At 37.8% G+C, this 27,069-nt stretch overlaps 1 protein-coding gene across 4 annotated transcripts in view; it reads left to right on the forward strand.

Annotated features, from left to right (window-relative positions):
* Positions 1 to 1,279: 1,279 nt before the first annotated feature.
* The window catches only part of SMCHD1 (structural maintenance of chromosomes flexible hinge domain containing 1), a 142,049-nt gene continuing 116,259 nt past the window's right edge, over positions 1,280 to 27,069 (forward strand). For 3 of the 4 annotated variants that reach the window (XR_004382925.1, XM_032859820.1, XM_032859821.1), the window contains exons 1-5: positions 1,280 to 1,580; positions 8,688 to 8,763; positions 9,637 to 9,798; positions 14,277 to 14,359; positions 14,983 to 15,113. Coding sequence is in view for 3 of the 4 variants with exons in the window: in XM_032859820.1 (XP_032715711.1) it covers positions 1,404 to 1,580; positions 8,688 to 8,763; positions 9,637 to 9,798; positions 14,277 to 14,359; positions 14,983 to 15,113 (629 nt within the window). In the remaining variant the exon portion in view is untranslated. Of the gene's footprint in view, positions 1,581 to 8,687; positions 8,764 to 9,636; positions 9,799 to 14,085; positions 14,188 to 14,276; positions 14,360 to 14,982; positions 15,114 to 27,069 lie in introns of those variants that run through there. The other variant, XM_032859822.1, reaches the window with a different exon arrangement.

Here is a 27,069-nt window from a genome sequence, read left to right on the forward strand (position 1 = left end):
CATGAAGGTCTTTTCAAACCTAGTAAAACACAAAATGTCCTAAAAAATCACCCAAACTTTTGGAGAATAAAAACCCCCTCAGTTCGCTACCTTGGGCTTAGCGAATTTACATGTCACTCTCCAGTACAAAATATTCACTAGATATTTTTAAGAAATGTTAAGTAAATGACTAAAGGAGTCCTCCCAACAATGACAATTTTATTTATTGAGTTAGGGCACACTATACGCCCATGGTCAAGATATTTAATGAAACGCAATAAGGCTTTTACCGAAAGAGCACTGTATTTCAAGCATTTTGTTAAAATCATCTAATTTAATTTTCTAATCCCAACTTAATCTTCTAATTCCCAATTTTTAGCAGCATGACAACAGCGGTGGAGGTAAGGTCAGTGCAGTGGGAAGTGTTAGACACGGAGACACTCCAGGACCCTCGGAGGCGCCCTGGGGGAGGCCGCAGTGACGTCACAGAATCTCGGTTCGGTGGTTCTCTGGGACAAGCTTTGTCTAGTGGCCCACATTGGAGCCCACATAAAATCACTAGCAAATGAGGTGGGAGAGGCGGCGCAGGGTGTCTGGGCGTCTGTTTTCTGCTCGTGGGAACACATGTGCTCGCTACGGAGGAAATTCCACCCAAAGGCCCGCCGGCCTGACGCTTCCCGCCGCGGCGTTCCCGCGACCCCGGGGCAAGGGCAGCATCCCTGGCCTGGACAGCACCGCTGCGGCGCCGGGAACTCGAGAGCAGGCAGATTCGGTCGGGGGTGACGTTGAGGCAGAAAGGTACCGGGACCCTCTCTCGGCCGGCACAAAACAACCACTCTGAAAATCCCCGCTGCGGGTCTTGGTACTAGCCCTCCTTCCTAGGCTTTGGGTCTCCCCCACAAGAGCGCAGGCGCCCAAAAGCAACCGCGCTTCCCTCGCAACTTCTTGAGGACGAAAGGGGCGGGCCCTCGGCGGCGGGCGCTGAAGCCCCGCCCCTCCCGCGCGGCCTGCCGGATTCGCCCCGCCTTCTCAGCGCCGCGGACGGCTCTTCCTTCTGCGCCACAGTTCCCAGTGACGGCCCTGGTCCAGGTTCGAGCTGCGAGCTTCGCGTGGAAGGCGGCGGGCGCAGGTCCCGGGCCTACGGAGAGCGCGCTGCGCGCCCCCTTCTGCCCCGGAGCGACGGGCCGCGGAAGTGACGTGTGAACGAGCAGGAGCTCGTTTGAATCGGTTCCCGGGTGATCCTCGCGCCTGCCGCTGCTCGGCCGCCGCCTCCGCCGCTGAGGGAGGAGCTGCAGCGCGCCGGGCTAGAGGCCTCGCACCGCCTCGGGGGCTGGAGCTTAGAGCGCCGCGCGGAGTCTGCACCTCGGCCCTGAGCGCGGCCGCGGCGGACGCCGGCGCTGCTGTTTTTTCTCCTCTCCCCCAATATGGCAGCGGCGGGCGGCGGCGGGCCCTTGGTGGGGACCGGAGAGGACAGCGGAGGCGACGGCTGCAGGACGGTGTACTTGTTTGACCGGCGCGATAAAGAGTCCGAGCTCGGGGACCGGGTGCTGCAGGTCGAGGAGCGCTCAGACTACGCAAGGTTCCGCGCCTCTGTGTGTCAGGTACGCGAAGGGGCCAAGGAGGGATGCGCGGGTAAGAGTTTGGGTTGGGAGGGTGACGAGACACTCAAGTTGCTCACCAAGGGCAATAAACCTGTCACCTGGCCCTAGTTCTGCGGCCTTGGCTTCTCTCTCCCGGGTACCCGCCATGCCTATGGCCCGGCGACTGGAAGCCTTGGGCCGGTCCCAGCCCCGGCCTGGGAGTGCAGAGCCAGCATCTCCGTGGGCCTCCCCCTGCCCTTTTACGGGGTCGGGGTGGGGGTGGTTTTCGCTGCCCGGGATTTCTTACGTCGGGTTTAATTGGCCCGTGGCGACCTTAGTACTCTAAGGCCTTAGTACTCTAAACTTATCTTCCAGTAGGGATAGGTACTTGTGTCTCTTCGCTTGGAACTTTAAAAAAAAAAAAAATACGAGCGCAGAGTTAGAACCTGATGCCTTTGCTAGGAGTGTGGCAATGGTTCAGAGTTCTGAAATTCCTGAGTCGATTGACCTCAGGTGCATTCAGTGATACCATAATTTCCCCAGTCGTCCTGTCAAGGAGGTTTATGGGCCCGCCCTGACAGGGTCCTTCCGTAGTAAAAACACTTGTCCCAGTTAGCTTCGCAGGTGGAAGCTGCCCTTCTGGTTTTCTGAACCCTAGCCCTTGAGAGTTTTAGAACTAATTCGAAAGGTGCCTGTGGGCAGTTGTGGAACACCAAAGAAGGGTGTGTATGCCCGAGTGTGTATGTATATATGTATGAGTGAGATATATATATGTGTGCGTGAATGAATATATATACATATATATATATTCGTGATATATGTATCTACACTGTATTAGTTTGCTTTAAAAATTAATGACTACGTAGGAAAAGCTACTTTAAACTGTGAAGAATTTTATAGGTAGGAGTTGGAGGAGGTACCTGAGCTTTAAAAGAGGAATATAGTTCTCTGCAGCCTTAACCACATGAAGTTCTTTTTAAGCTACAGAGAACACTTAGTTTCCCAGGGAAGAGAACTTTGTGTGAAGCATTGTTTTAAATTGATTAGACTGTTGATTTAGTACTGTTCTAGACACATAACAATGTAGTTGCTGAAATAATTGAAATCAAGACCCACAGAATAAAAGGGACTTGAGAGCTAGGATCTTGGTTTGTTCACAACTGTATTCCCAGTGTCTAGAACCATGCCTGATACATGGTAAATGTCGAAATTAGAATGAATGAGTGAAGAGAAAAATGTATAAAGACTGAATTAATTCTCTGCCTGGAGATAGCAGATTCCCATGTATATGTGAAAACCAAATGAATGAGTGCTCATCTTTTTTGATGAATGTTATCTATCCAAGACCATACCAAAAAGAAACTCTTTATGTTTATTAATTTTGTTGTTAAAAAGATCTGCAAATTAAAGGAAATATGGAACCAGAGGGGGGGAAAGTAAACCTTTTCGTCACTGTAAAGTTTACAACTACTGGTAGCACTTGGGGTTATTTCTTTGTATTCTTACCCCAATTTTTTATAGCTATTTTTTCATTTAATATTGTTAGTATTTTTCTATTTTAAGGCAAGTCTTCCTAATCAAAGTTTGAAATGGTTTGTTTAGTACTACTGTTTACATAACCAAATCCCTTCTTTTTGTCGACATTTACATTACTTCCAATTTTAAGTAATGCCATGATAAACATCTTTGAATAATAGTCTTTTATGTCTTTTATTTTTCTTTAGTTTAGGCTCTTGGACATTTCCTCCAAGGTCAGGAATATTTTTAAAGCTCTTGATAGGTATTTTCAGGTTGGTTTTCAAAAAGGTTGTGCTGATTTACTTTCCATCTAGAAATAAATTCTGTCCTATGAGAAGTCTCACTGTTAGATGGGGGAAGTATTACTACAGAAGTGGAAAATCACTTTTAAAGGTGGGTGGCTCACTTAAGTCAAACAGATAGTACAGTGTCAAATTATGATTCAAACCCAGAACCCATATTTTTTGTTATACCTCTTTGCCTCAAATTAAGTTGTAATAGGGAACATATATATTTATTCCACTCTTTAAATATATATTTTTAAATATTTATTTATTGAGAGAGAGCAAGAGTGCGTGAATGAGCCTAGGGGAGTGGGGAATGGAGAAGCAGACTCCTCGCTGAATAGGGAGCTGTAGGTGGCCTCAATCCCAGGGCCCCCAGATCACAACCTGAGCTGAAATCGGATGCTTAACTGACTGAGCTACCCAGGTGCCCCAGTCCTTCAGTATTTTTTTTTTAAAGATTTTATTTAATTATTTGACAGACAGAGATCACAAGTAGGCAGAGAGGCAGGCAGAGAGAGAGGCGGGAAGCAAGCTCGTCACCAAGCAGAGAACCCGATGCGGGGCTTGATCCCAAGACCCTGAGATCATGACCTGAGCGGAAGGCAGAGGCTTAACCCACTGAGCCACCGAGGCTCCACCTTCAGTATTTTAATCTGAAAACCAGGGAGACTATTTCTTTTGACTAATTCTTTGTTTCTTCCTTCCCACTTCTTCCTGCTGGAAGAGACAAAGGTTAAATTTGACTAGAAGTGAGAGGGAAAAACTAGTAAGAAAAAAAAAATGGGAGGCAAACTTTTTTCAGAGAATTTACTTTTTAAAGCATCATTACATTATATAACCTAATCCCATACTAACATTGTTTCCATTACCTACATGAACAGTTGAATTAAATTATTCAATTAAGTCCAAGATTATACAGATACTAAGGAGAGAAACTGGAATTAGAATGGAGTTCTGTTTGATTCTGATGCTTGTTATTTTTATTAAAAAAACCTCCACAGTGCCCACACTGTTTACTAAAGCCTTCATTTTCCGTGTGTGTGTGTGGGGGGGGGGGAGGTATAATAGTGCACTAAATTAAAGTTTTTCGTTAGAACTTAAACCAGTAAGTGTTTGTAATGCTAGAAAGTATTATGGATCCTAAACTTATTTGGGGAACGCTCACCTTGTGGAAGAAGGGAGCAATCAAGAGGACAAAAGAAGAAAGAGTAAAAAAGGGGAAAAAAAGGGAGGAAGGAGTAGATCTGGAAGAATCCCATAGACCTGTGATAAGCAGCTTTTGACTCACTTGAACCCTTGTGGCCTTGCAGACTCAAAGATTAGAGGATGATTCATTTGCCTAGTTCTTAAGATATATTGAGACATTAAGGGAAGTATGTAAACGTTTCCCTCTATCGCCATATTTAAGGAAATGCCTACTTTTTCCTTTGTATGGTTTCACTATAGCTTGTGACCCTACCATGGCACTTATATCATTGTACTAAAAAAAAAAAAAAAAAATTCTGTATGGTCCTTGAGGGCAGGAGCCTTACCTAATGGTTGGTTTATAGCTGTTTAGTTACATAAACCACTCTCTTCCTTTAAAAAGAACTTGTACATAGGGTACATATATTAAAAATTCCAGAAGATAAGGGGCACCTGACTGGTTCAATCTGTAGAGCATGTGACTCTTGATCTTGGGGTTGTGGGTTTGAGCCCCATGTTGGATGTGGAAATTACTTAAAAATAAAATCTTGGAAAAAATCCAGAAAAGGAAGAAATATAAAAGTAGATATAGGAAGGAATAAAATAGTAACCTGAGGAGAGTTAACAAACTTTGATAATACCTTACAAATATCTTACACCATTGCTGAGCCATGAAATCAGCTTTGAGTTTCTTAGAGGTCAAAACAAAGGACAGATAATTTATAGAAAAACTACAGTGTCTATAGAATAAAAACATTCCAAGTGCTAGTGAAGCAAAGCTTTGACTTGAGAAAAATTTTTCCCTAGATTCCTTATAAATCCTGGTAAAATGGACAACATCCCTAAAGATAGCAAAGTCTGCTGCTTATTTCCTTTAATGCAAGGTAGGATATTTGTGTTACTTTGGGTAGTGCAAGCTGTGTTAGCCAGTAACCACTCAAATTTTTTTTAGAGATTTCTCACTCAAGTGCATTATGGGTGTTCCTTGTCTGTGAGTGATTCAGGGACAAAATCATTGGATATAATGTCAAAGGACAAATCATTGAAGGCTAATTTGCAGAGTTTCAGAGTAGTGCATTGAAGTATATAGTTTCTGACTTAACTCATGGATGAACTTTAAAGTATCTGAAGATTTTATGGACTATAATTTAGTTAGCCCTTTATAGATCTTGCTTAAAATTGGCTTTTGAGAGAAGTTGGGCAGCAAGTAGTTTGAGGCTGACCTATAGAGATGGAAGGTAGGTAATTTTTATTACCCATTAAAGGCACTTCCATCTTCATTACCAATTAACCCAGAAAAAGATGGGACCAAAGTGTTCATATAAAAATGGAAAAAACCTAGTCAAGACACTTGCCCATATAGAACGTTATCCTGCTTTTGTGTAGGGAAAGGCAGAGGAGGTATATCTGTATTCAAGACCAGGTTAACATGAACACATGAAAGTCTTTAGTTTATGCCTGATAATATAGAATTAGGCTAAAAATACAGAGAGAAAAGGATATGCCATCTTGAACAAAAACATAATAATTAAAAATATTTGATTTATATTTGTCAAATATCAATGCTTCTAAATATTTGGAAAAATTATTGAAGAAATAATTTTTATATAGAATTACGAGTAAAGAAAAAAGATAATTTAGTATCCTTTTTTTTTTTTTTTTTAAGATTTTATTTATTTATTTGACAGAGATCACAAGTAGCCAGAGAGGCAGGCAGAGAGAGAGAGGAGGAAGCAGGCTCCCTGCTGAGCAAAGAGCCCGATGCGGGGCTCGATCCCAAGACCGTGAGACCATGACCTGAGCCGAAGGCAGAGGCTTAACCCACTGAGCCACCCAGGCGCCTGATAACTTAGTATCTTAATTGAATAATAGATTAATGGAGAAGAGCATATGGAATAATTAGATTTAATTTTCAGATTTACATAGATCTTAAAAATTCAACTGGGCACATAGTTTTTTCAGTAACTGTAAGAACAAATTTTGTTCTACAGGATGCATAAGCACCTGATCTAACAAGTGGGACACGGTAGAAATAAAGTAGTACTAGCTAAGAAATAAAGACTCAGTGCACAAAACCCTAATGAAGTTCTGTAAAAACAGTTTTTATTTGTTAAACAAGTACAATTTAATTCCCCATCCGTTTATATGCATAGCTTCATTTCTGTGGGATGGAATTGCATGGGAGATGATTATCTTCAGTATTAGTAAAGGATACCAGATTGCTCTTCAATATAGTTGTACTGATTTTCAGTCTTCTCAGCAGTGGATAAGGTACAATTTCCCTATATGGAGGCCTATACTTTATATTATCAGGACTTAAAATTTTTGCCAGTCTCATGAGAATGATAAGTTATTTTAATTTCTCTAATAACTAGTGAAGATGAGCATCTTTTCATATTTTCTAGTTTTTTCCTTTATGGCTTGCACTTTTTACATATTTTCAGAGATCCTTCTCTCTACTCAAAATTATTCCCCTATGTTTTCCTCTAAAATTTGGGTTAATATGCAGTGTCTTTAATTCTCTTGGACTTTCTTTTTGTGTATGTTGAGATGGGGATTTTATTTTACCATTTTTATGCAGTTAACTAGCTGTTTTATTATCATTCATTGAAATTATTCTTTTCCCACCAATTTATAATGTCACCTGTCAAGATAATCTCCATATGTGTGTGTGTGTGTGTGTGTGTATGTGTGTGTGTGTATACATACATACATACACACACACACACACACACACACACATCTGTTTCAGGGTCCACTGTTCTTTTCCACTAATTTATTATAGTATATTTTACATTACAAATTTTTTCTTATAGAAAGCTTCAAACATCTATAGAGATAATAGTATAATGAGCCCACATTAACTCATCATCCAGATTCAACAGTTACCAAGTTTTCACCACACAAGCATCATCTTTGTCTTTTGTAGCATATTCCAGTTCCTGGTTCATTTTGCTCCTATCTGTTTCACAGGCATTTCTGTGATCATACCATCAAAATTAACATCTTAACATATCATCTAATAGCTTAATCCATATTCAGATACCTATTTCAAAATGTCTTTTTTAATAGTTTATTTAAATCCGGATTCAAACTGGGTCCTCAAATGTTGAATCTGGTTTTTTATGCATCTTAATTCTTTTAAAATTTAGAGCATGTGAGCAAAACCCTCTTTCCCCAGTCTCCTTATTTTTCCTGACATTGGCTTGTTGAAGAAATCAAGTAGGTTTTTCTTTAATAGTGCACATTCTGGATTTGTCTCTGCTCCTTTATGGTGTAACTTGTTTTATCTCCATATATCCTGTAAACAAGTTATTTTTAAAGGTTTATAAACAAAGTTTAGGTTCAACTTCTTTGAGGTATGGAGGCAAAGAATACTTATAGGTGGTGCTGGTGCTTTATGTTCTATTATATCGAGAAGAATGTAATAAATGGATATTTCTCCCCCTTAACAATGCTAAGATAATATTAGTGGGATTTAGATAGTTCAGCTGGATTCCTTCATAATAAAATTTGAGCTGGTGGTTCATCTAGTGATGGTGATATTCTGATTGCCATTCCTCTTCTATTTATTAGCTGCAGTTCTCTAAAGAACAGCTTTACCTCATCAAGTAGAGCCATTTGGTTACCTCTAACTATAGTTGGTACAAAAAAGCAAGATAAATGCTTTATTCTTTCCCTTCAATTAGTTTTTAGAGTTAGGAGTTGGTGCCTTAATTAGTTTCAGTAGGAACCAATAGGGTTTAATATAGCTATTGAAGATTCAAGTATTATTAGTCTAGATTTCTTTTAGTTGTCTTTGGTGGTAAGACTGTTCTAAGATTAGTCTGTCATTACCTGAAGCAGAAGTTGGTCTTTTCACTTAACTGTATATTGTTGTTTAATTTTAGAAAGAGTGTATATCTTCTAATTTTAAAGATATATAAAATTTTAATGAAAATGTTAACTCATTTTTCTAATTCTCATTTTTTGATTAGTTGTGAAATTTCAGTTTTGAAGTGTTGAAACTTAGTTTTTTATGTAAACAGTAATTGTTACAAGATTCTGATATACTTTCAATATTTTCATCTTACAAACTTGAATGGCATATTTATTTCCTTTGTGTAATAATTGATTTTATCCCTCTTATTTTGGATAGACACTTGGCATTTCAGCCGAAGAGAAATTTGTTATTACAACGACGAGTAGGAAAGAAATTACCTGTGATAATTTTGGTAAGCAGTGCTTAATTGATGGCTTTATATTTAATATGTTCTAGTACATCATAGGGCAATAAGTATTTCATTACACAGATAAGTAAAACTATTGATAATTTTGGTTACTTTCTTCGAATGGAGGAGGAAACTGACTATATATGCACAGTTTATGCAGAGGTCATTTTTTTTCCTTCTTTTTTAAAGATTTATTTATTTATTTTAGAGAACACATATGTTCGAGTGGGGGGAGGGCCGGAGGTGGGGAGAGCAGCTTGAGAAGACTTCCCATAGAGCATGGAGCCTGAGGTCTACCTCACCACCCTGAGATCATGATTTGAGCTGAAATCAAGAGTCAGATGCTTAACCGACTCAGCAACCCAGGCGCCCTGAGGTCATATTTTTAAAACAAGATTATAGAAATATAGTTATCAGTTATGGCTGCAGATGGTGAGATGTTGTGCAATACCTGGTCACATTTTTTTACATGGGCCCTCAAGAAATTAATTCTCATGAACTTAGATTCTTCAATTGTATTTTTTTTATCTAATTAGATTTTGGGACCTGCCACGTTTTCATATATGATTCCTTTTAAGTTTAATCCTACTTCTCCATTCATGTTAATGCCTCTCTAATGCAGTTCGTCATCTGATTTCCTGTGATAGTTTAACGTATTAAGAATTGAGTGTTTCAGATGAGTGGAAGTATTTGGGCCTATTCTACTGTACTATCCTTAATAAAATACAGCTGAATTTATAGCTAGATCCATTGTTTGAGGGTTTGCCTGTACTATCTTTAAAGATATCTTATAGATACGATTTGCATATTCAAAATTACAAATCAGTTGTATTTCTGGTGCTATGTAGCGCTTAAGATATTACTTCTTAATTACAGATGACACTGTTAAAGATGGAGTCACTCTATACCTGCTACAGTCAGTTAATCAGTTACTACTAACAGCTACAAAAGAACGAATTGACTTCCTACCTCACTATGACACACTGGTTAAAAGTGGCATGTATGAATATTATGCAAGTGAAGGACAAAATCCTTTGCGTAAGTATTACATTTAAACTAATTTTTGACAAACTGTTACTCTTTTATCCCTTGACCACATGTTACATTCCTTCACTGTTTAAAAAAATTCTTTCTACTTTAATTAGAAGATTATGACCAGTCATTGTGAACTTCCTTACTTTAGCCTCTTCATCAATCAGTATTTCTTTTCTATCAAAGTCATTTTTAGAGTAAAGATACCTCCTTTTAAAACTAATCTTCTATACTGATTCATTCCATTTTAACTCAAAGAAATGTACCAACCTATCTTTCCATCTCCTGTGTACTCTTGATTTATTCTTCCTGGCTTCCTGTGGATGTCTCCCAATTGAGAATTTTTTTTTTACCTTGCAAATTTGTGTGGTTGAATTACACAAGTAAGTGGCTTGTGTTCTGGTCTCCGTTTCTTTATTATTTCTTTACACCTTACTTCTCACAAGTTTTTATCCTACCTTTGGACTGTTTGCTAGTGATCTTTACAAATCAGTTGCTTTAGAGAGTCTTTTCTCTCTGGACCCTGCCAAAGTGTTTACTGCTACTTAGATGTTCATTATAAACTTTCATATTAAAAATATTTTTTGTGTGTATGTATTATAGTTTGTAGGAAATAGAAGACATAGATGAGCGGAAAAAACATAAAGAACATCTTATCTCTACCATCTAGATAGAACCACCACTTATACTTTGGTGTTTATCATTTCAAATTTTTTTCTATATTTTTTTCTTTTTTAGTGGTTTTATAGGGAACATACTCCTTTAACCTACTTTTTGTTTAAAATATAATGAACATCTTTAATATATATGTCAATGTGTATTTGTTTTTAGTGTTTATGTAGTATTTATATAACAAATTTCTTTCAAAAGTGTTCTTTTAGACATTTAGGTTGTTTTCAGTCTTTTTTTATTGTTACACGTGACTGAATATTCTTTTGTCTTAAGTTACTGTACACATCCTCACCCTGAGTACTAGTAGTAATTACTATCAGTTGCTGTGCCAGGCAGCATGCCAAGTTCTTTATGAACATTATTTCATTTAATCCTTAATCCTTGTGGTAACTAATGTTACATAATGACCCTACTTTACTGAAGAAACTTGAGGCTAAGAGATTTTAGGTAGCTTAACAAAGGCCATCCTGGTAGTAAGTGTTGGAGCCAGAATTTGGACCCTAGCAGAGGAATTACAGAGCTTGAACTCCTAACCAGTCTACTTATTACCTCTGATATTGTTCCTTATATATAAGGAAGCTCCCATCTTATTTCTCCCATCTTAAAAACATCATATTCAGTTTTTGTTCCTGTTTATAGAACTCCTCAGAAGAGTTGACTGTATTTACTATCAGCAGTGGTGCTTCTCTTCCCATTCTTTCTTATTCATTCTCTTGTACTCTTTGAGGGTCACCCGTGGCTAAATCCAGTGATAGCTTTCAGTTCCCATTTTACTCAAGGTAATTACAGTTTATCACTTTTCTTCCTTGATAAAATAATCTTCACTTGGCTTTTGAGAAACCATACTTCTGTTTCTACCTCACTGGCTGCCTTCTTTCTTCTCTTCCCTTCCCATCTTTTTCTTTTTAACTGAGATAAAATTGACCTCTCTTCTCAACCCTCTTTATATTGAAGTGCCTCACAGCTTAGTCCTCGGTCTCGTCTCTTTTCTTACTTCCTTAGTGATCTTGTCCAATTACATGGTTCTAAATACCAGTGTTATGGCAGTGACTCCTCAATGGAGGTGGTAGAAATGGTAATTTTTTTTTTTTAAAGGTTTTATTTATCCGTTTAGAGAGAGAGTGTGTGTGAGTGGGGTAAGGGGCAGAGGGAAAGGGAGAGAGAGAATCTCAAGCAAGCTCCACACTGAACGTGGAGCCAGACATGAGGCTTAACTCATGAGCAATCAGCCAAAGTCAAGAATCAGATGCTTAACTGAGTCATCCAGGTGCCCCAGAAATGGTAATTTTTAGTCAAATACTGAAAATAATGCCAGACTTACCTCTTGAATTCCAATTCTGTCTGCCCAGCTGCCCATGTGATATCTCCACTAGCATATATTAATATGGGAACCCTGATCTGTTCACTGAATCCTAACTACACTTAATTTTCCCATTCAAATTGATGATCACTCTGTTTTTTTGTTGCTTAGGCCAAAAATCAATTGATTCTTCTTTGTCTCATTCCTTTCATCCAGTCTGTAAGAAAATTGGATTGCCACTATGGCATTATCTTCAGTATTTATATAGAATTGACCATTTATTACCATTTCTGTTTCTAAAATCTGATCTTGAGGAATTACCACCTAAATTCTATAGTAGATTCTTAATTCATCTCTCCTTTCATGCCTGTCCACATAAGGTTTGAGAATTCAGATATTTACTCTTCTGTTGAAAACACTTCTGCTGAAAACACAAGAGAGAACAGATGTTTACTCTTCTGCTGAAACTCCCGTTTCACTAAGAATAAAAGCCAAAGTCTTTATAATTATCTGTATGACCTTTGTAGCTCTGCTTTGCTATCAGCCTTTGTTTTTGTAACTCTTCCTTTTTGTTTTTTCACTCCAGTACCAGCTGTGTACTCAGCTTAGGGCCCTCTGCCTCTTTGCCCAGATAGCCCCTGTCTCATTCCCTCATCTCTTTCAAATTTTATTTACCTATTACCTTCTCAACAAAAATTAACCTTGATCACCCAATTTAAGATTACAATGTGTTCACTCTGTGACTTTACTATTATTTGATCTCTTTTTTTCTGCTTATTCTTTTCTCTATCACATAGACAACTGCATAACGTACTAAGGAATTAATTATTATATTTCATTTTCCATCTTTCTCATCATTTTTCCATCTTTCTATCTAGAATGTTAACTCCACAAGAATGGGACTCTTGTCTGTTTTGTTCTCTTCCTAGATTAATGCCTGAAAATAGTGTTCAAATATTTGCATATTGAGTGAATCTTTAATTCTTTCTCTGGGGATAGATTCCTAAATTTATAACCATGGAGTCAATAGGTACATTCATTTTTAAGACTTTTGATACATATTATCTTTCAGATTAATTGTACTAGTTTTCATTCCTGCTGTCATTACATGAACAAGCAGAAAATCTCCCTTTTTAAGCTCTTGCTTTGATTGCTTTGATTTTATGGTACATTCCTAGGTCTTTCCCTGCTTTTGTTTCATTTGCCTTTAGTGCTGCTTTTGGTTATTCTTGACCTATGGTGGATATCTCTTCAAGTCATGCTGCTCTTTTTTTTATACTTTACTCCTAATGAGGTGATTTAAGTCTTACTTATTCTATTGGCAAAGCAGAAATCCTTACCTTTGACTGTTTTTATCGTCTAAAACCTGGTATCTATTCTTGCTCCCTATGGAACACCTCTACTCATTGAGCTTTGATAGAGTGGTAGGGCATTGCATCTAAAATGGAGAGTTTTCTTTCCTTCTCTCTAAACTTTCCTTTTATGAAAAATATGACCATTTATCCAGTTTGGTCAAAGACTCAAAACCATCTTTGTTTCTTTTTCCTTTTTTTTTTGTACTTTCATATGTAAGCAGATATCAAATTCCAAAAATTTCTTCCCCCCAAATTTCTCTTACCTCTTTTTTCCTCCCATTTCTACAGTGTTCCTTTTCAATTTTCTAGACTTAATACCATTGGCCAGATCCTTATATCTGATTTGTGGTAACTTCTTTCTAGTTTATAAACATAGCCATCCCATAAGTGTTCAGAGTGTGGAATGCTTGCTGGGGTGCTACTCTGTGGATTAATTACAGTGTTAGTTGGATTGCATTACTTCATTGGTAGTTAGAGACATAAATTTGGTGTGTTCCCCTTTTTAATTAGGGAAATAAAAGTAGGAAATAGTTTGAGTAATGACCTTGAAGGAAAAAGAACGTTAGTTAATAATACTGAGCCAGTGATAAGTTGAATATCAAGCTGGTTTTGTAGTAGGAAATAATTAGCAGTTCTGTGTCAGTTAGACACAGTCTGCCGTTTGATAAGTTGCTGTTAATCATAGGATTTCTATATCTACATTAGTTCTTAATAGACATTTTTATAATTGCTTTATATTTGCAACCCCTGCCCTGCCTTGTTTCTGAATGTGTTTACTTTTGACTTGTGCATGATGTATTACATACCATGAACTAGTATTTGATTTTATGGTTATGGTCTTTTGTTTGTCTCCTATGTCTGTATGTCTGTCTTTAGATTATAAACTCCTTGAAGCCAGGAATCATGGCTGGCTGACTCATGCCGTATAGTGCCTTACAAGTACTGGTTGATGACTGCTTTTTAATGCTGGTGGTGATTGATGATGATGCCTTTATTGTGTATTATATCATTAGGATCAGGATAATACTTTAATTCTAGCTCTTTGGAAAATAAAAGTGATGGCTTAAGGTACTTCAGAGTTTCTTCTACTTTGAACTTTTAAATGAAGTATTTGGGAGGAAAACGTTAAGCAGTAATGTCTTCTCATTCTTTTCCAGCTTTTGCTCTTGCAGAATTAATTGACAATTCATTGTCTGCTACTTCTAGAAACACTGGTATTAGAAGAATACAGATCAAATTGGTAAGAAAATAATACTATAAAGAAATTTAACTTCCTTTTATAAAAGTACTACAAGTTCATTGTTAGAAGTATTAGAAAATAAACTAAAAGTAGAAATTATCTGATTTCTCTTGTTAAAATTTTTATGTGCCCTTTTTCTATGCATATAGGTATACATGTATGTGTGATCCCAGTGTACTTTTTTTTGGTGATCTACTTTCTCTTGACACAGTACATTGTAGACATTTGCCGTATCATGAATATTCTGCAGTATAATCTTCCATTGCTATGGTTTCATTTATGGGCTATATTATAAATTATGTAGTCTATTATTATTAAAGATTTAGATTTTTTTCCTACATTTTTGCTGTTGTAAACAGTGCTGGCATGAAGATCTTTATGGTCTTTAGACGTTTCTGATTAGTTCCTTAAGCTAAATTCTGAGAAATGGAATTTCTGGATTAAAGGACATGAAGAATTTTAAGGCCTTTGATTTATACAGCTGACATAACTTTTAGTAACTTATAATACATTTACACTTCCACCATCAGTGTATGAATGAGCCCATTTAATTCTTTAATAAATAACTTTTTATATTTTTGACATTGATTTGACTTTTCCTGTCTTTTGAACTTATTTCATAGCTTTTTGATGAAACACAAGGAAAACCTGCCGTTGCAGTGATAGATAATGGAAGAGGAATGACCTCTAAACAGCTTAACAACTGGGCCGTGTATAGGTTATCAAAATTTACAAGGCAAGGTGACTTTGAAAGGTTAGAAAACCTTATTCATGTTTTTGATGGGTAGCTGGGGATTTTAATAAGGATAAGAACTCTAATGTTTCTTTAGTTATACATGGTACATTGGAGCTTTTGACATTATCAATGTAAATGTTATGAGCATATATATTTAGAGTATTTATATAATAAAGTTTTTATTTTTGAGACTTAGAAATAGTCAAAACTACATAATATTATGCCTTCCACTAAAGAATTCTTTTTGCATTTTCTAATATTTAGGAGGTATGATGACATCTTAAGTATTTCGGAACTTTCCCATTTCCTTACTAAAGTTTGATGAGAGCTGTGTGGCCTCTAAAGCAGTAGGATGGTTTTATTTACTTATTTTTAAAAGATTTTATTTATTTGAGAGAGAGAGAGAGCGCGCACGTGCGTACACAGCGGGAGTGAGGGGCAGAGAGAGAAGCAGGCTTTCCTCTGAGCAGGGAGTTTGACGCAGGGCTCAATCCCAGGACCCTGGCATTGTGACAAAGGCAGATGCTTAACCAACTGAGCCACCTAGGCATCCCAGTAGGATGGTTTTAAACTAAACTTCAGCAGTCACCTGATGCCACTTGCAAAGCATCTAATGAACCACAGGTTTTCTCTCTCTCTCTCTCTTTTTTTTTTTTTTTTTTAAGATTTTCATATATTTATTTGACAGAGAGGCACAGCAGGAGAGGAAACACAAGTAGGGGGAGTGGGAGAGGGAGAAGCAGGCTTTCCGCCGAGCAGGGAGCCCGATGTGGGGCTTGGTCCCAGGACCCTGGGATCATGACCCGAGCCGAAGGCAGATGCTTAATGATTGTTCTCTTGAGCTCATTGTTGCTCTGCTTTCAAGGCTCTGCTTTTTCTTTTCTTTTCTTTCCTTTTGTTTTGTTTTGTTTTTTAAGATTTTATTTATTTGAGAGGTACCTGGGTGGCTCAGTCAAACATCTGCCTTCAGCTCAGGTCATGATCTTAGGGTCCTGGGATCAAGGCTAGTGTTGGGTTTCTTCAGCAGGGAGTCTCTTTCTCCCTCAGCCCCTCCCCTTGCTTGTGCTCTTGCTCTTTCTCTCAAAGAAATAAATAAAAATTAAAAAAAAAATAAAAGATTTTATTCATTTGAGAGAGTGAAGGAGAGGAGCAGAGGGAGAGGGACAAGCTGACTCCACACTGAGTGCAAAGCTTGACACAGGGCTGGAGCCCATATCCCTGAGACTATGACCTAAGCTGAAGTCAAGAGTCAGGCACTCAGCTGACAGAGACAGTTCAGCCCCTTCAGGGCTCTGCCTTATAAACTATTCATAGCTGTTAGAGAATAGAGTCTAGTCAGGAATTTGTTTGTTTATTTATTTATTTATTTGACAGAGATCATGAGTAGGCAGAGAGGCAGGCAGAGAGAGAGGAAGGGAAGCAGGCTCCCTGCTTAGCAGTGAGCCCGATGTGGGGCTCGATCCCAGGACCCTGGGATCATGACCTGAGCCGAAGGCAGAGGCTTTAACCCATTGAGCCACGCAGGCGCCACCTAGTCAGGAGTTTTATATCAGAATATGTTCATAGAAAATACCCTGAATGAGAATGCCATATGGGAAACAAAGTATACTAGAAGTTCGGGATATAAAGGTTACGTCTTTGGGATATTAACTGAATTCTAGTAAGAGCTATGACCCACAGGGCTTTTGCTATTTTTAGTTATGTATTGTACTTCAGGTACAATACTTGGGAAGTATCTGTTGGTATTCTTATTAAGTAATATTTTTTCATGTCCTGTTTTGCTGTTTGTTATGTCAAGGAGAATCACCAAAATTTAAGTATTAATCTTAACAGTGTTGAAAACTAATATATAGTTAGCACATTTCCCTTCCTCCTGAAATTTTAGCGCCACAGAATTTTTATCAAGTTTGTAAAGACTTATAGTGTCATGGTGACAGGCATGAAGAAGGGCTCTGAAATCATTTGGCCTGGTTTGAATCCAACCTTAATAGTTGTAGGACATTGGTCGAGGTATTTTAGTTCTTTAAGTTTCAGTTTATGTATCTGTAAAATGTGGAAGATACCTCACAAGGTTTTGTGAGAACCAAATGAGTTAGTGTGTTGTGTAAAATCTTTAGGATAGAGCTTGTCCTATAGTAAACAATCAGTAAATATAAACTATATAAGCTATCATTTTAGTTTCTACTTTCTTATTTTCAGCCTCAGACTTTCTACAACCATTCTTTTTCATTATATTCACAAGTACATGCCACTTCAAGGATTTGTAAAATATTCACAGAGATGGCAAAGACCACTGTCTTTTAAAGCATAAGGATAGTATTTAGCATGCAATAGAAATATCAGGTGGTAGATTGGCAAAAAGATTAGGAAAATGTTATTTAAATCCGGTGGAAGAGAAGGAAGTAGAATCTATACTGTTAGAGTAAATCTTAACTGAATTCAAGGAACATGGACTCTGATTTTTCTCTAGGTCTTGGGACAACATAAAGTTTTAAATTTAAATGCTAGGGAAATTTTGTTTAATTTTTGTTAAAAAGGTTGCTGTTGCTGGCTCTTGTCCTAGTTTTTTAGGTATTGTATTAGTAAAACCATCAACTGTTATAGCTATTATATACTCATACCATCTTTGAGTTTAGTATCAGTCCCTTGACCCACTCACTCTGATTTCTGTTAACTTCAGATTACTCACTCCCCTAGCTTCTACTCCTGTAGAAAAAATTATCAGTTGCTTTACTATTTCCAGTTAACTTTTTACTAGATACAAGGGTGGGTGTCATAGGATACAGGCTATGGAAGAAAAGTAGGACAGCCTAAAAACATAAAACAGCTGACTCTCTTGGCCTGTCATTTATGTTGTAGAGAGAAAAACAAGTAAACACAAAAAATTTATAAACATTCCAGTTATAGATTATTGTTGTTAAGAAAATATCAGGTAATATGTTAGAGCCTGATGGGCGGGCATCTCTTAGGGTGGTAGATGAGGGCCTTTTTGAGATTGCATTTAAGTTGAAGCTTGAATGATTAAAGGAAAACGGCCAAAGATCTGGGGGAAGAGTACTCCACACCAGCAAAGACAGACAGTGAAATTATGATCAGCTTGTTTTATTTGGGACAGTGGAAGGACACAAGTGTGGTATATGAGGGGGAGAATAGAGGGAGATGAGGTGAGAGTTCTAATTTGCCAATATTCTTTATAACTCTCACCTTGGTACTACTTATCTCCTACCCTTTATATTTTGAAAATGTTAAAGCAAATAAGTTGAAAGAGCGATATTAGCAAGCATGTATCCTTCATCTAGATTTATTAGTTGTTAACGTTTTGTCACATTTGTTGTCTTCTATCTATATGTATGTATACTTTCTCTTCCTAAATCATTTGAAAGTAAATTACATTCTTTATGACATTTCACTACTAAATACTGTATAGCATGTATCTCCTTCACATGAGGACATTCTCATAACCAGAAGACTACTGTCATACCAAGAAATTTATCATTGATTCAAAATATATAATGTCCACATTCAGGTTTTTTCCCCCTTTGTCATGTCTCTCTGGATTCTTTGATTCTACAATAATTTGACATTTGTGTCTTTAATGATACTGTTTTTTTATGGAGTTCAGGCTATTTGCAGAAAGGTCCACAACCTGGATCTGAGTGTTTCCTCAGTACTGTTCTTTCCCTCAGCATTTTATGAACATTTTTGAACTTACAGAACAGTTGAAATTCTATGGTGAAAACCCAGATACTCATGCCTACTTTCTACCACTGACCATTGCTTTCCCACGTATCTGTCTATCCTACTAATCTTTAGTTCAGGTATTTTATTTATTTTTTTAATTCAAAATAGAGTATAGATACCTATAAATTTTCTCCCAGTGCTTTTTTTTTTTTTTTTAAGATTTAATTTACTTGACAGAGACAATGAAAGAGCGAACACAAGTCGGGGAGAAGGAAAAGCAGCCTCCCGGTTGAGCAGGGAGCCCGATGTGGGGTTCGGTCCCAGGACCCTGGGATCATGAGCTGGGCTGAAGGCAGATGCTTAATGACTGAGCCACCTTAATGCTTCTCCTAATGCTTAGCACTAAAGCACTCTCCTAATGCTTAAAGCATTGATACCATTATCTATCTCTTTTGTTATTATTGTTGTTTTTGAGGTAAAATTTACCTACAGTGAAATGCTCACATGTCATAAGCTTACCTTTTTTGAATATATTTTTTATGGACATATAATTCATGTACCATAAAATTCACCATATTAAAATGTACAGTTCAGTAGCTTTGAATATAGTCACAAAGTGGTGCAGCCATCACAACTGATTCCAGAACATTTTCATCACTCCAATAGAAACCTTTACCCATTGTAGTTCTTTCTGTGTCCCCTCATCCTCTCCTTCACTCACTAATCATTAATATACTTTAAATAGTTGTTAGTCTGATTTTTAGTAGTTTTTCTAGGGATTACAGTTAAACTCTTACAATCCGGTTTGGATTAATACCAATTTACTGTGAGTAATATAAAAAAAACTTTGTTCCTGTGTGGTTTCATTCCCTCCCACTCCTTCATTTTATTATTTTTATATAAATGACATCTTTATACATTATAACTACATCAACAGTTTTCTAGTTACTGCTTTATGCATTTTTAAATCAAAAGAATTGTAAAAAGGACAGTCTTTAGTAACTATTTTGGGCAGATCTACTAGCAACAGATTTCTTTAGTTTTTGTTTATCTGGGAATGTCTTAACCTTATCTCCTTCATTTTTGAAGGTTGATAGTTTTTTTCCCCTTTTTTAACACTTTGAATAGGTTAACCTACAAAGGTTCCATGGTTTCTGATGAAGAATCAGCTGTTAATCTTACTTAGTATCCCTTGTGTGACTAATCTCTTCTGTCTGCTTTCAAGATTCTTGTTGTCTGGCTTTTAGTAGTTTGATATTGATGTGACTAGGGTTGGGTCTTTTTGAGTTCATTCTATTTGGTGGTGGATGAGGTTTTTGGATTTGTAGATTATTGTTTTTCATCACATTTGGGGAAGTTTTTGGCTATTATTTCTTCAAATAATCTTTATCTTTTCTTCTTCTCTGGCTCTTATTATCCATGTATTGATATGGTTGATGGTGTCCTATAGGTCTCTGAGGTTCTGTTCATTTTTCTTCATTCTTTTTTCTTTTTGTTCCTCAGACTGAGTACTTTGACCTGCTTTTTAAGTTCACTGATTCTTCTGCCAAATCAGATGTACTCATGAGCCACTTAACGAAATTTTTCCTTTTAGTTTTTGTTTCTTTAAATTGCAGAACTTTCATTTGGTTCTTTTTTAAAAAATTCTATCTCTTGTGCTCTGTTTGGTGAAACTCTGTTCTCATACTTCATTATTTACTTCATGATTTCTGTTACTTGAATGCCTTATGAAATACCTGATTTAAATTTTTGTCTAGTAAGTTCAGTGTCTAGGCTTTCTCTGAGACAATTTATACTTACGGCTTTTTTTCCCTGTGTATGAGCTGTACTTTAATTTTTTTTTTTTAAAGATTTTATTTATTTATTTGAGAGAGAGCATGAGCAAGGAGAAGGTCAGAGAGAGAAGCAGACTCCCTGCGGAGCAGGGAGCCCCATGTGGGACTCGATCCCGGGACTCCAGGATCATGACCTGAGCCGAAGGCAGTCGTCCAACCAACTGAGCCACCCAGGCGTCCCTGTACTTTAATATTTTTGTCATGGTTCAGTTTTTTTTGTTGAGAATAAGACAGTTTAAATAATATAGTGTGGCAGCTCTGGCAATCAGATTCATCCCTCTCCCCAGGGCTGCTTGTTTGTTTCTTCTGTTTGTTGTTGTGTACTTACCCCTCTAAACTAATTCTGTAACATCACTATTTTTTTTTTTTTTAATATTTGTTATTTATTAGAGAGAAACCATGCATGAGGGAGGAGGGGCAGAATAAGAGCGAGAGGCAGCCTCCCTGTTGAGCAGGGAGCTTGATGAGGGGCTCTGTCTTAGGACTCTGGGATCATGACGTGAGCTGAAGGCAGACGCTTAACCAACTGAGCTATCCAGGCGCTCCTGTAGCATCTGTATTCTTTATCTTGTGTTGCCACTGAAATCTCTGTGTAGCTTAGTGGTCAGGTAATGATTGGACATTTTCCCTAAATGTCTGGAATCATTAAGTCTTCCAAGCTTTTGTCAAGGGATGTATATCTGTTTGCATATTGGAGTATGTTTTTAATGTTCTGGCAGGAAGTTTACAACTCTGCCTTAGTCTTCACGTCTTGCTTGCACAGAACCTCAATGTCAGCCAGAAATGAGAGATTAGCGCCTTCTGCATGCTTTCTTGAGCATGTATATAGTCCTGCATATAACTAATGTTTTCTAGTCTTATGAATATGCTGGAGCTTTTGTTTTATTTGCATTATTTTTAAAAATTCAATTAGCCAATGTATAGTGTATCATTAATTTCAGATATAGTTAATTCATCAGTTGTGTATAATACCCAGTGCTCATTGCATCACGTGCCTTCTTTAATGCCCATCATGCAATTACCTTATCCCCTTACCACCTCCCCTCCAGCAACCCTCAGTTAGTTTCCTACTGTTAAGAGTCTCTCATGGTTTTTCTCCCTCCCTGATGACTTCTCTTTAAGTTTTCCCTCCCTTTGCCTATAATCCTCTGCACTGTTCTTACATTCCACATATGAATGAAACTATAAGAGAATTGTCTTTCTATGATTGACTTGTTTTGCTCAGTGTAATACCCTCCTCATTGATGTAAATGGTAAGTAATCATCCTTTCTAATGGCTGAGTAATATTCCATCATATATATATATATATATATATATATATATATATATATATATGCCATGTCTTCCTTTTTTTTTTTTTTAAGATTTTATTTATTTATTTGACAGAGCATAAGTAGGCAGAGAGGCAGGCAGAGAGAGAGGGAAGCAGGCTCCCCGCTGAGCAGAGAGCCCAACGTGGGGCTCGATCCCAGGATCCTGAGATCATGACCTGAGCTGAAGGCAGAGGCTTAATCCACTGAGCCACCCAGGTGCCCCTATACCATGTTGTCTTTATTCATTTCTCTGTCGATGGACATCTTGGCTCTTTCCACAATTTGGCTATTGTGGACATTGCTGCTATGAACATTGGGGTACAGGTGCCCCTTCAGATCACTACATTTGTATCTTTGGGGTAAATACCTAGTAATGCATTTGCTGGGTCATAGGGTAGCTCTGTTTTTAACTTTTTGAGGAATCTCCATACTGTTTTCCAGAGTGGCTGCATCAGTTTGCATTCCTACCAATAGTGTAAGAGGGTTCCCCTTTCTCCACATCCTTGCCAGCATGTGTTATTTCCTGAGTTGTTAATTTTAGCCGTTCTGACTGGTGTGAGGTGGTATCTCATTGTGGGTTTTCTTTTTCTTTTCTTTTCTTTTTTTTTTTTTAAGATATTATTTGTCAGAGAAAAAGCAAGAGAAGGTGAGCAAGCCCAAGCAGGGAGAGTGGCAGGCAGAGGGAGAAGCAGTCTCCCTGCTGAGCAAGGAGCCTGATGCAGGAAGCTGAACCCAGGAGCCTAGGATCATGACCTGAGCTGAAGGCAGATGCCTCATCAACTGATCCACCTGGGGTTCCCTCTCATTGTTGTTTTGATTTGTATTTCCTTGATGCCAAGTGATGTGGAACGTTTTTTCATGTGTCTGTTGGCCATTTCTATGTCTTCATTGGACAAATGTCTGTTCATGTCTTCTGCCCATTTCTTGACTGGATTATTTGTTTTTTGGGGTGTTGAGTTCAATAGGTTGTTTATAGATTTGGGATACTAGCCCTTTATCTGATATGTCATTTGCAAATATCTTTTCCCATTCCATAAGTTGCATTTTAGTTTTGACTGTTTCCTTAACTGTGCAGAAGCTTTTTATCTTGATGAAGTTCCAAAAGGTGATTTTTGCTTTTGTTTCCCTTGCCTTTGGAGACATGTCTAGCAAGAAGTTGCTGTGGTTGAGATCAAAGAGATTGCTGCCTGTGTTCTTCTCTAGGATTTTGATTAATTCCTATCTCACATTTGGGTCTTTTCATCCATTTTGAGTTTATCTTTGTGTATGGAATATATAAGAAAATACAAGAAAGTAGTCCAGTTTTGTTTTTCTGCATGTTGCTATCCAATTTTCCCAGCACCACTTATTGAAGAGAGACTGTCCTTTTTCCATTGGATATTCTTTCCTGCTTTGTCAAAGATAAGTTCACCATCGAGTTGTGGGTCCATTTTGGGATTCTCTGTTATGTTCCATTGATCTGTGTGTCTGTTTTTCTGCCAGTACCAGACTGTCTTGATTATTACAGCTTTGTAATCTAGCTTGAAGTCTTGAATTGTGATGCCACCAACTTTGGTTTTCTTTTTCAACATTCTTTGGCTATTTAGGGTCTTTTCTGATTCCAGGAAGATTTTAGGGTTATTTGTTCCAGCTCTGTAAAAAATGCTAATGGTATTTTAATAGGGATTGCATTGAATGTGTAGATTGCATTGGGTAACATAGACATTTTAACAATATTTGTTCTTCCAATCCACGAGCATGGAATGTTTTTCCATCTTTGTGTCTTCCTCAATTTCTTTCATAAGTGTTCTGTAGTTTTTTTTTAATTTTTTTGATTTTTATTTTTAAAGATTTTATTTATTTGAGATAGACTGAGAAAGAGAGCACAAGCAGGGCAGAGGGAGTGGGAGAAGCAGGCTTCGCATGGAGGAGGGAGCACCATGGGTGGCTAGATCCCAGGACCAGGTGATCATGACCTGAGCAGAAGGCAGACACTTAACTGACTGAGCCACCCAGGAGCCCCTGTGTATTCTCTAGTTTTCAGAGTACAGATCCTTTGGTTAGGTTTATTCATAGGTATTTTATGGGTTTTGGTTCAATTGTAAATGGGATCAGTTCCTTAATTTCTCTTTTTTCTGTCTCTCTGTTAGTATATAGAAATATAACTGATCTTTATGCATTGATTTTATATACTGCCACATTGCTGAATTCCTGTATGAGTTCTAGCACTTTTGGAGCGGAGTCTTTTGGGTTTTCCGCATAAAGTATGCCATCTGCAAAGAGTGAGAGTTTGACAACTTCCTTGCCAATTTGAACGCCATTTATTTTTGTTGTTGTTGTTGTTGTTTGATTGCTGAAGCTAGGACTTCTAGTACTATGTTGAACAACAGTGGTGAGAGTGGGCATCCCTGTCGTGTTCCTGAACTTAGGGAGAAAGCCCAGTTTTTCCCCATTGAGAATGATATTCTTTGTGGGCTTTTCATAGATGGCTTTTATGATAATGAGGTATGTTCCCTCTACCCTACACTGTGGAGAGTTTTAAACAAGAAAGGATGCTGTCAAACGGTTTTTCTGCATAAATCGAGGATCATATTTTGTCAAATGGTTTTTGTGCATAAATTGAGGATCATATGGTTCTTATCCTCTCTTTTATTAATGTGATCTGTCGTGTTGATTGATTTGTGGATGTTGAACCACCCTTGTATTCCAGGAATAAATCCCTCTTGATCGTGGTAAATAATCCTTTTTATATACTGTTGGATTCTATGGGCTAGTATCTTTTTTTTTTTTTTTAAAGACTTTATTTATTTGACAGAGAGAGAGCACAAGCAGGGGGAAGAAGCAGAGGGAGAAGCAAGCTCCCCACTGAGCAGGGAGCTTGATGCAGGGCTCGATTCCAGGACCCTCGGACCATGACCTGAGCCAAAGGCAGACGCTTAACCGACTGCGCCACCCAGGCGCCCCAGTTGGCTAGTATCTTGTTGAGAATTTTGGCATCTGTGTTCATCAGGGATATTGGTCTGTAATTCTCCTTTTTCATGGGGTCTGGTTTTGGGATTGGGGTAATGATGGCCTTGTGAAATCAATTTGGAAGTTTTCCTTCCATTTCCATTTTTTAAAACAGCTTCAGTAGAATAGGTTCTTTTAAATGTTTGGTAGAATTTCCCTGGGAAGCCATCTGGCCCTGGACTTTCTTGTTTTTTAGGAGATTTCTGATTACTTCTTCAGTTTCCTTTCTGGTTATGGGTCTATTCAGGTTTTCTATTTCTTCCTGTTTCAGTTTGGTAGTTTATATGTTTCTTGTGATTGAGTTCAAGTTTCAAAGCATTGTGATCTGAAAATAAGATATTTTCATATCTAATATTGGGAATAATCCCAATCTTTTGGTATTGGTTGAGACCTGATTTGTGAACCAGTTTGTTATCCATTCTGGAGAATATTCCATGTGCACTTACAAAGAATTTGTATTCTGTTACTTTAGGATGGAATGCTCTGTATATATCAGTGAAGTCCATCTGCTCCAGTGTATCATTCAGAGCCCTTGTTTCTTTATTGATCTTCTGCTTAGAAGATCTGTCCATTGCTGTGAGTAGGGTGTTGAAGTCCCAGGCTATTATTGTGTTATTATCAATGTGTTTCTTTAATTTGGTTATTAATTGGCTTATATAGTTGGCTGCTCCCAAGTTAGGAGCATGAATATTTCTATTTGTCAGATCTTTTTGTTGGATAGACCCTGTAAGTATGATATAGTGTCCCTCTTTATCCCTTTGTATGGTCTTTGGTTTAAAATCTAATTTGTCTGATATGAAGATTGCTACCCAGCTTTCTTTTGGTGTCCATTAGTCAAAAGATGATAAATTGTTGCCCATTCCCTCACTTTCAGTCTGGAGGTGTCTAAGTCTAAAATGAGTCTCTTATAGATACCATATGGGTGGGTCTTGCTTTTTTATCCAATTTAATACCCTGTGTCTTTTGATTGGAGCATTCATCCCATTTACATTCAGAGTAATTATTGAAAATAAGAATTTAGTGCCATTGTATTACCTGTAAAGTCCCTGTTTTTGTAGATTGTTTCTGGTGTATGTTATTTTTGGGCTGTCTCTTTGCTTACAGGAGCTCCTTTAATATTTCTTGCCGGGCTGGTTTAGTGTTCACGAAATCTCTAATTTCTATTTGTCCTGGAAGCTCTTCATTTCTCCTTCCATTTTGAGTGAGAGCCTTGGTGGATAAAGTATTCTTGGCTGCATGTTTTTCTCATTTAGTACCCTGGATATATCATGCCCGCCCTCTCTGGCCTGTCATGCCTCTGTGGACAGGTATGGTTCCAGCCTTACATTTCTACCCTTGTTGGTTAAGTACCTCTTGTCCCAAGCTGCTTTCAGGATTTTCTTTTTATCTTTGAAATGTTCAAGCTTCACCATTGTATGTTGGGGTGTTGATCTTTCTTTATTGATTTTGAGAAGGGTCCTCTCTGCCTTTGGATTTGAATGCCTGTTTCCTTCCCCAGATCAGGGAAGTTCCTAGCTATGATATGCTCTAATATACCTTCTGCCCACCCCCCTCTTCTTCCTCAGGGACACCCAATACTTCTAATATTGTTTTGCTTTATGGTATTGTTGATTTCTTGAAGCTTCCCCTCATGGTACATTTGTTGTTTTTCTCTTTTCCTCAGCTTCCTTCCTTTCCATCAACTTACCTTCCCTGTTACTTACTGTCTCTTCTGCCTGATTTACCCTAGCTATTAGAGTGTCCAATTTAGACTGCATCTCAGAACATTTTTAATTTTAGCCTGATTAGATTTTATTTCTGCACTAAGAGATTCTCTAGTGTCTTTATGTTTTTTTCAAGTGCAGCTGATAACTTTATAATCGTTTTCCTGAATTCCAGCAGTGACATTTTACTTATATTCATATTCATTAGATCTGTGACAGAGAGTATTACCTCTAGTTCTTTCTTTATGTTGTGAATTCCTTCTTTTAGTCATTTTGCCCAAAGAAGAATAGATGAATAAGAGAAGAAAATAAAAAATGTCAACCACAACCCAAGTCAAATACATACTAGACAAATCCAGAGGTCAGAAACCAAGAAACAAAAGGGGGGTGGGGAAGAGAAAATATAATCTCTCAGGTGGACAAAACAGCGTGATCCAGTTGGTCTTGGGTGTA

The sequence above is a fragment of the Lontra canadensis genome, unplaced genomic scaffold (genome assembly GCF_010015895.1).
Source record: "Lontra canadensis isolate GAN:19392208 unplaced genomic scaffold, GSC_riverotter_1.0 scaffold17, whole genome shotgun sequence".
Lineage (NCBI taxonomy): Eukaryota > Metazoa > Chordata > Mammalia > Carnivora > Mustelidae > Lontra > Lontra canadensis.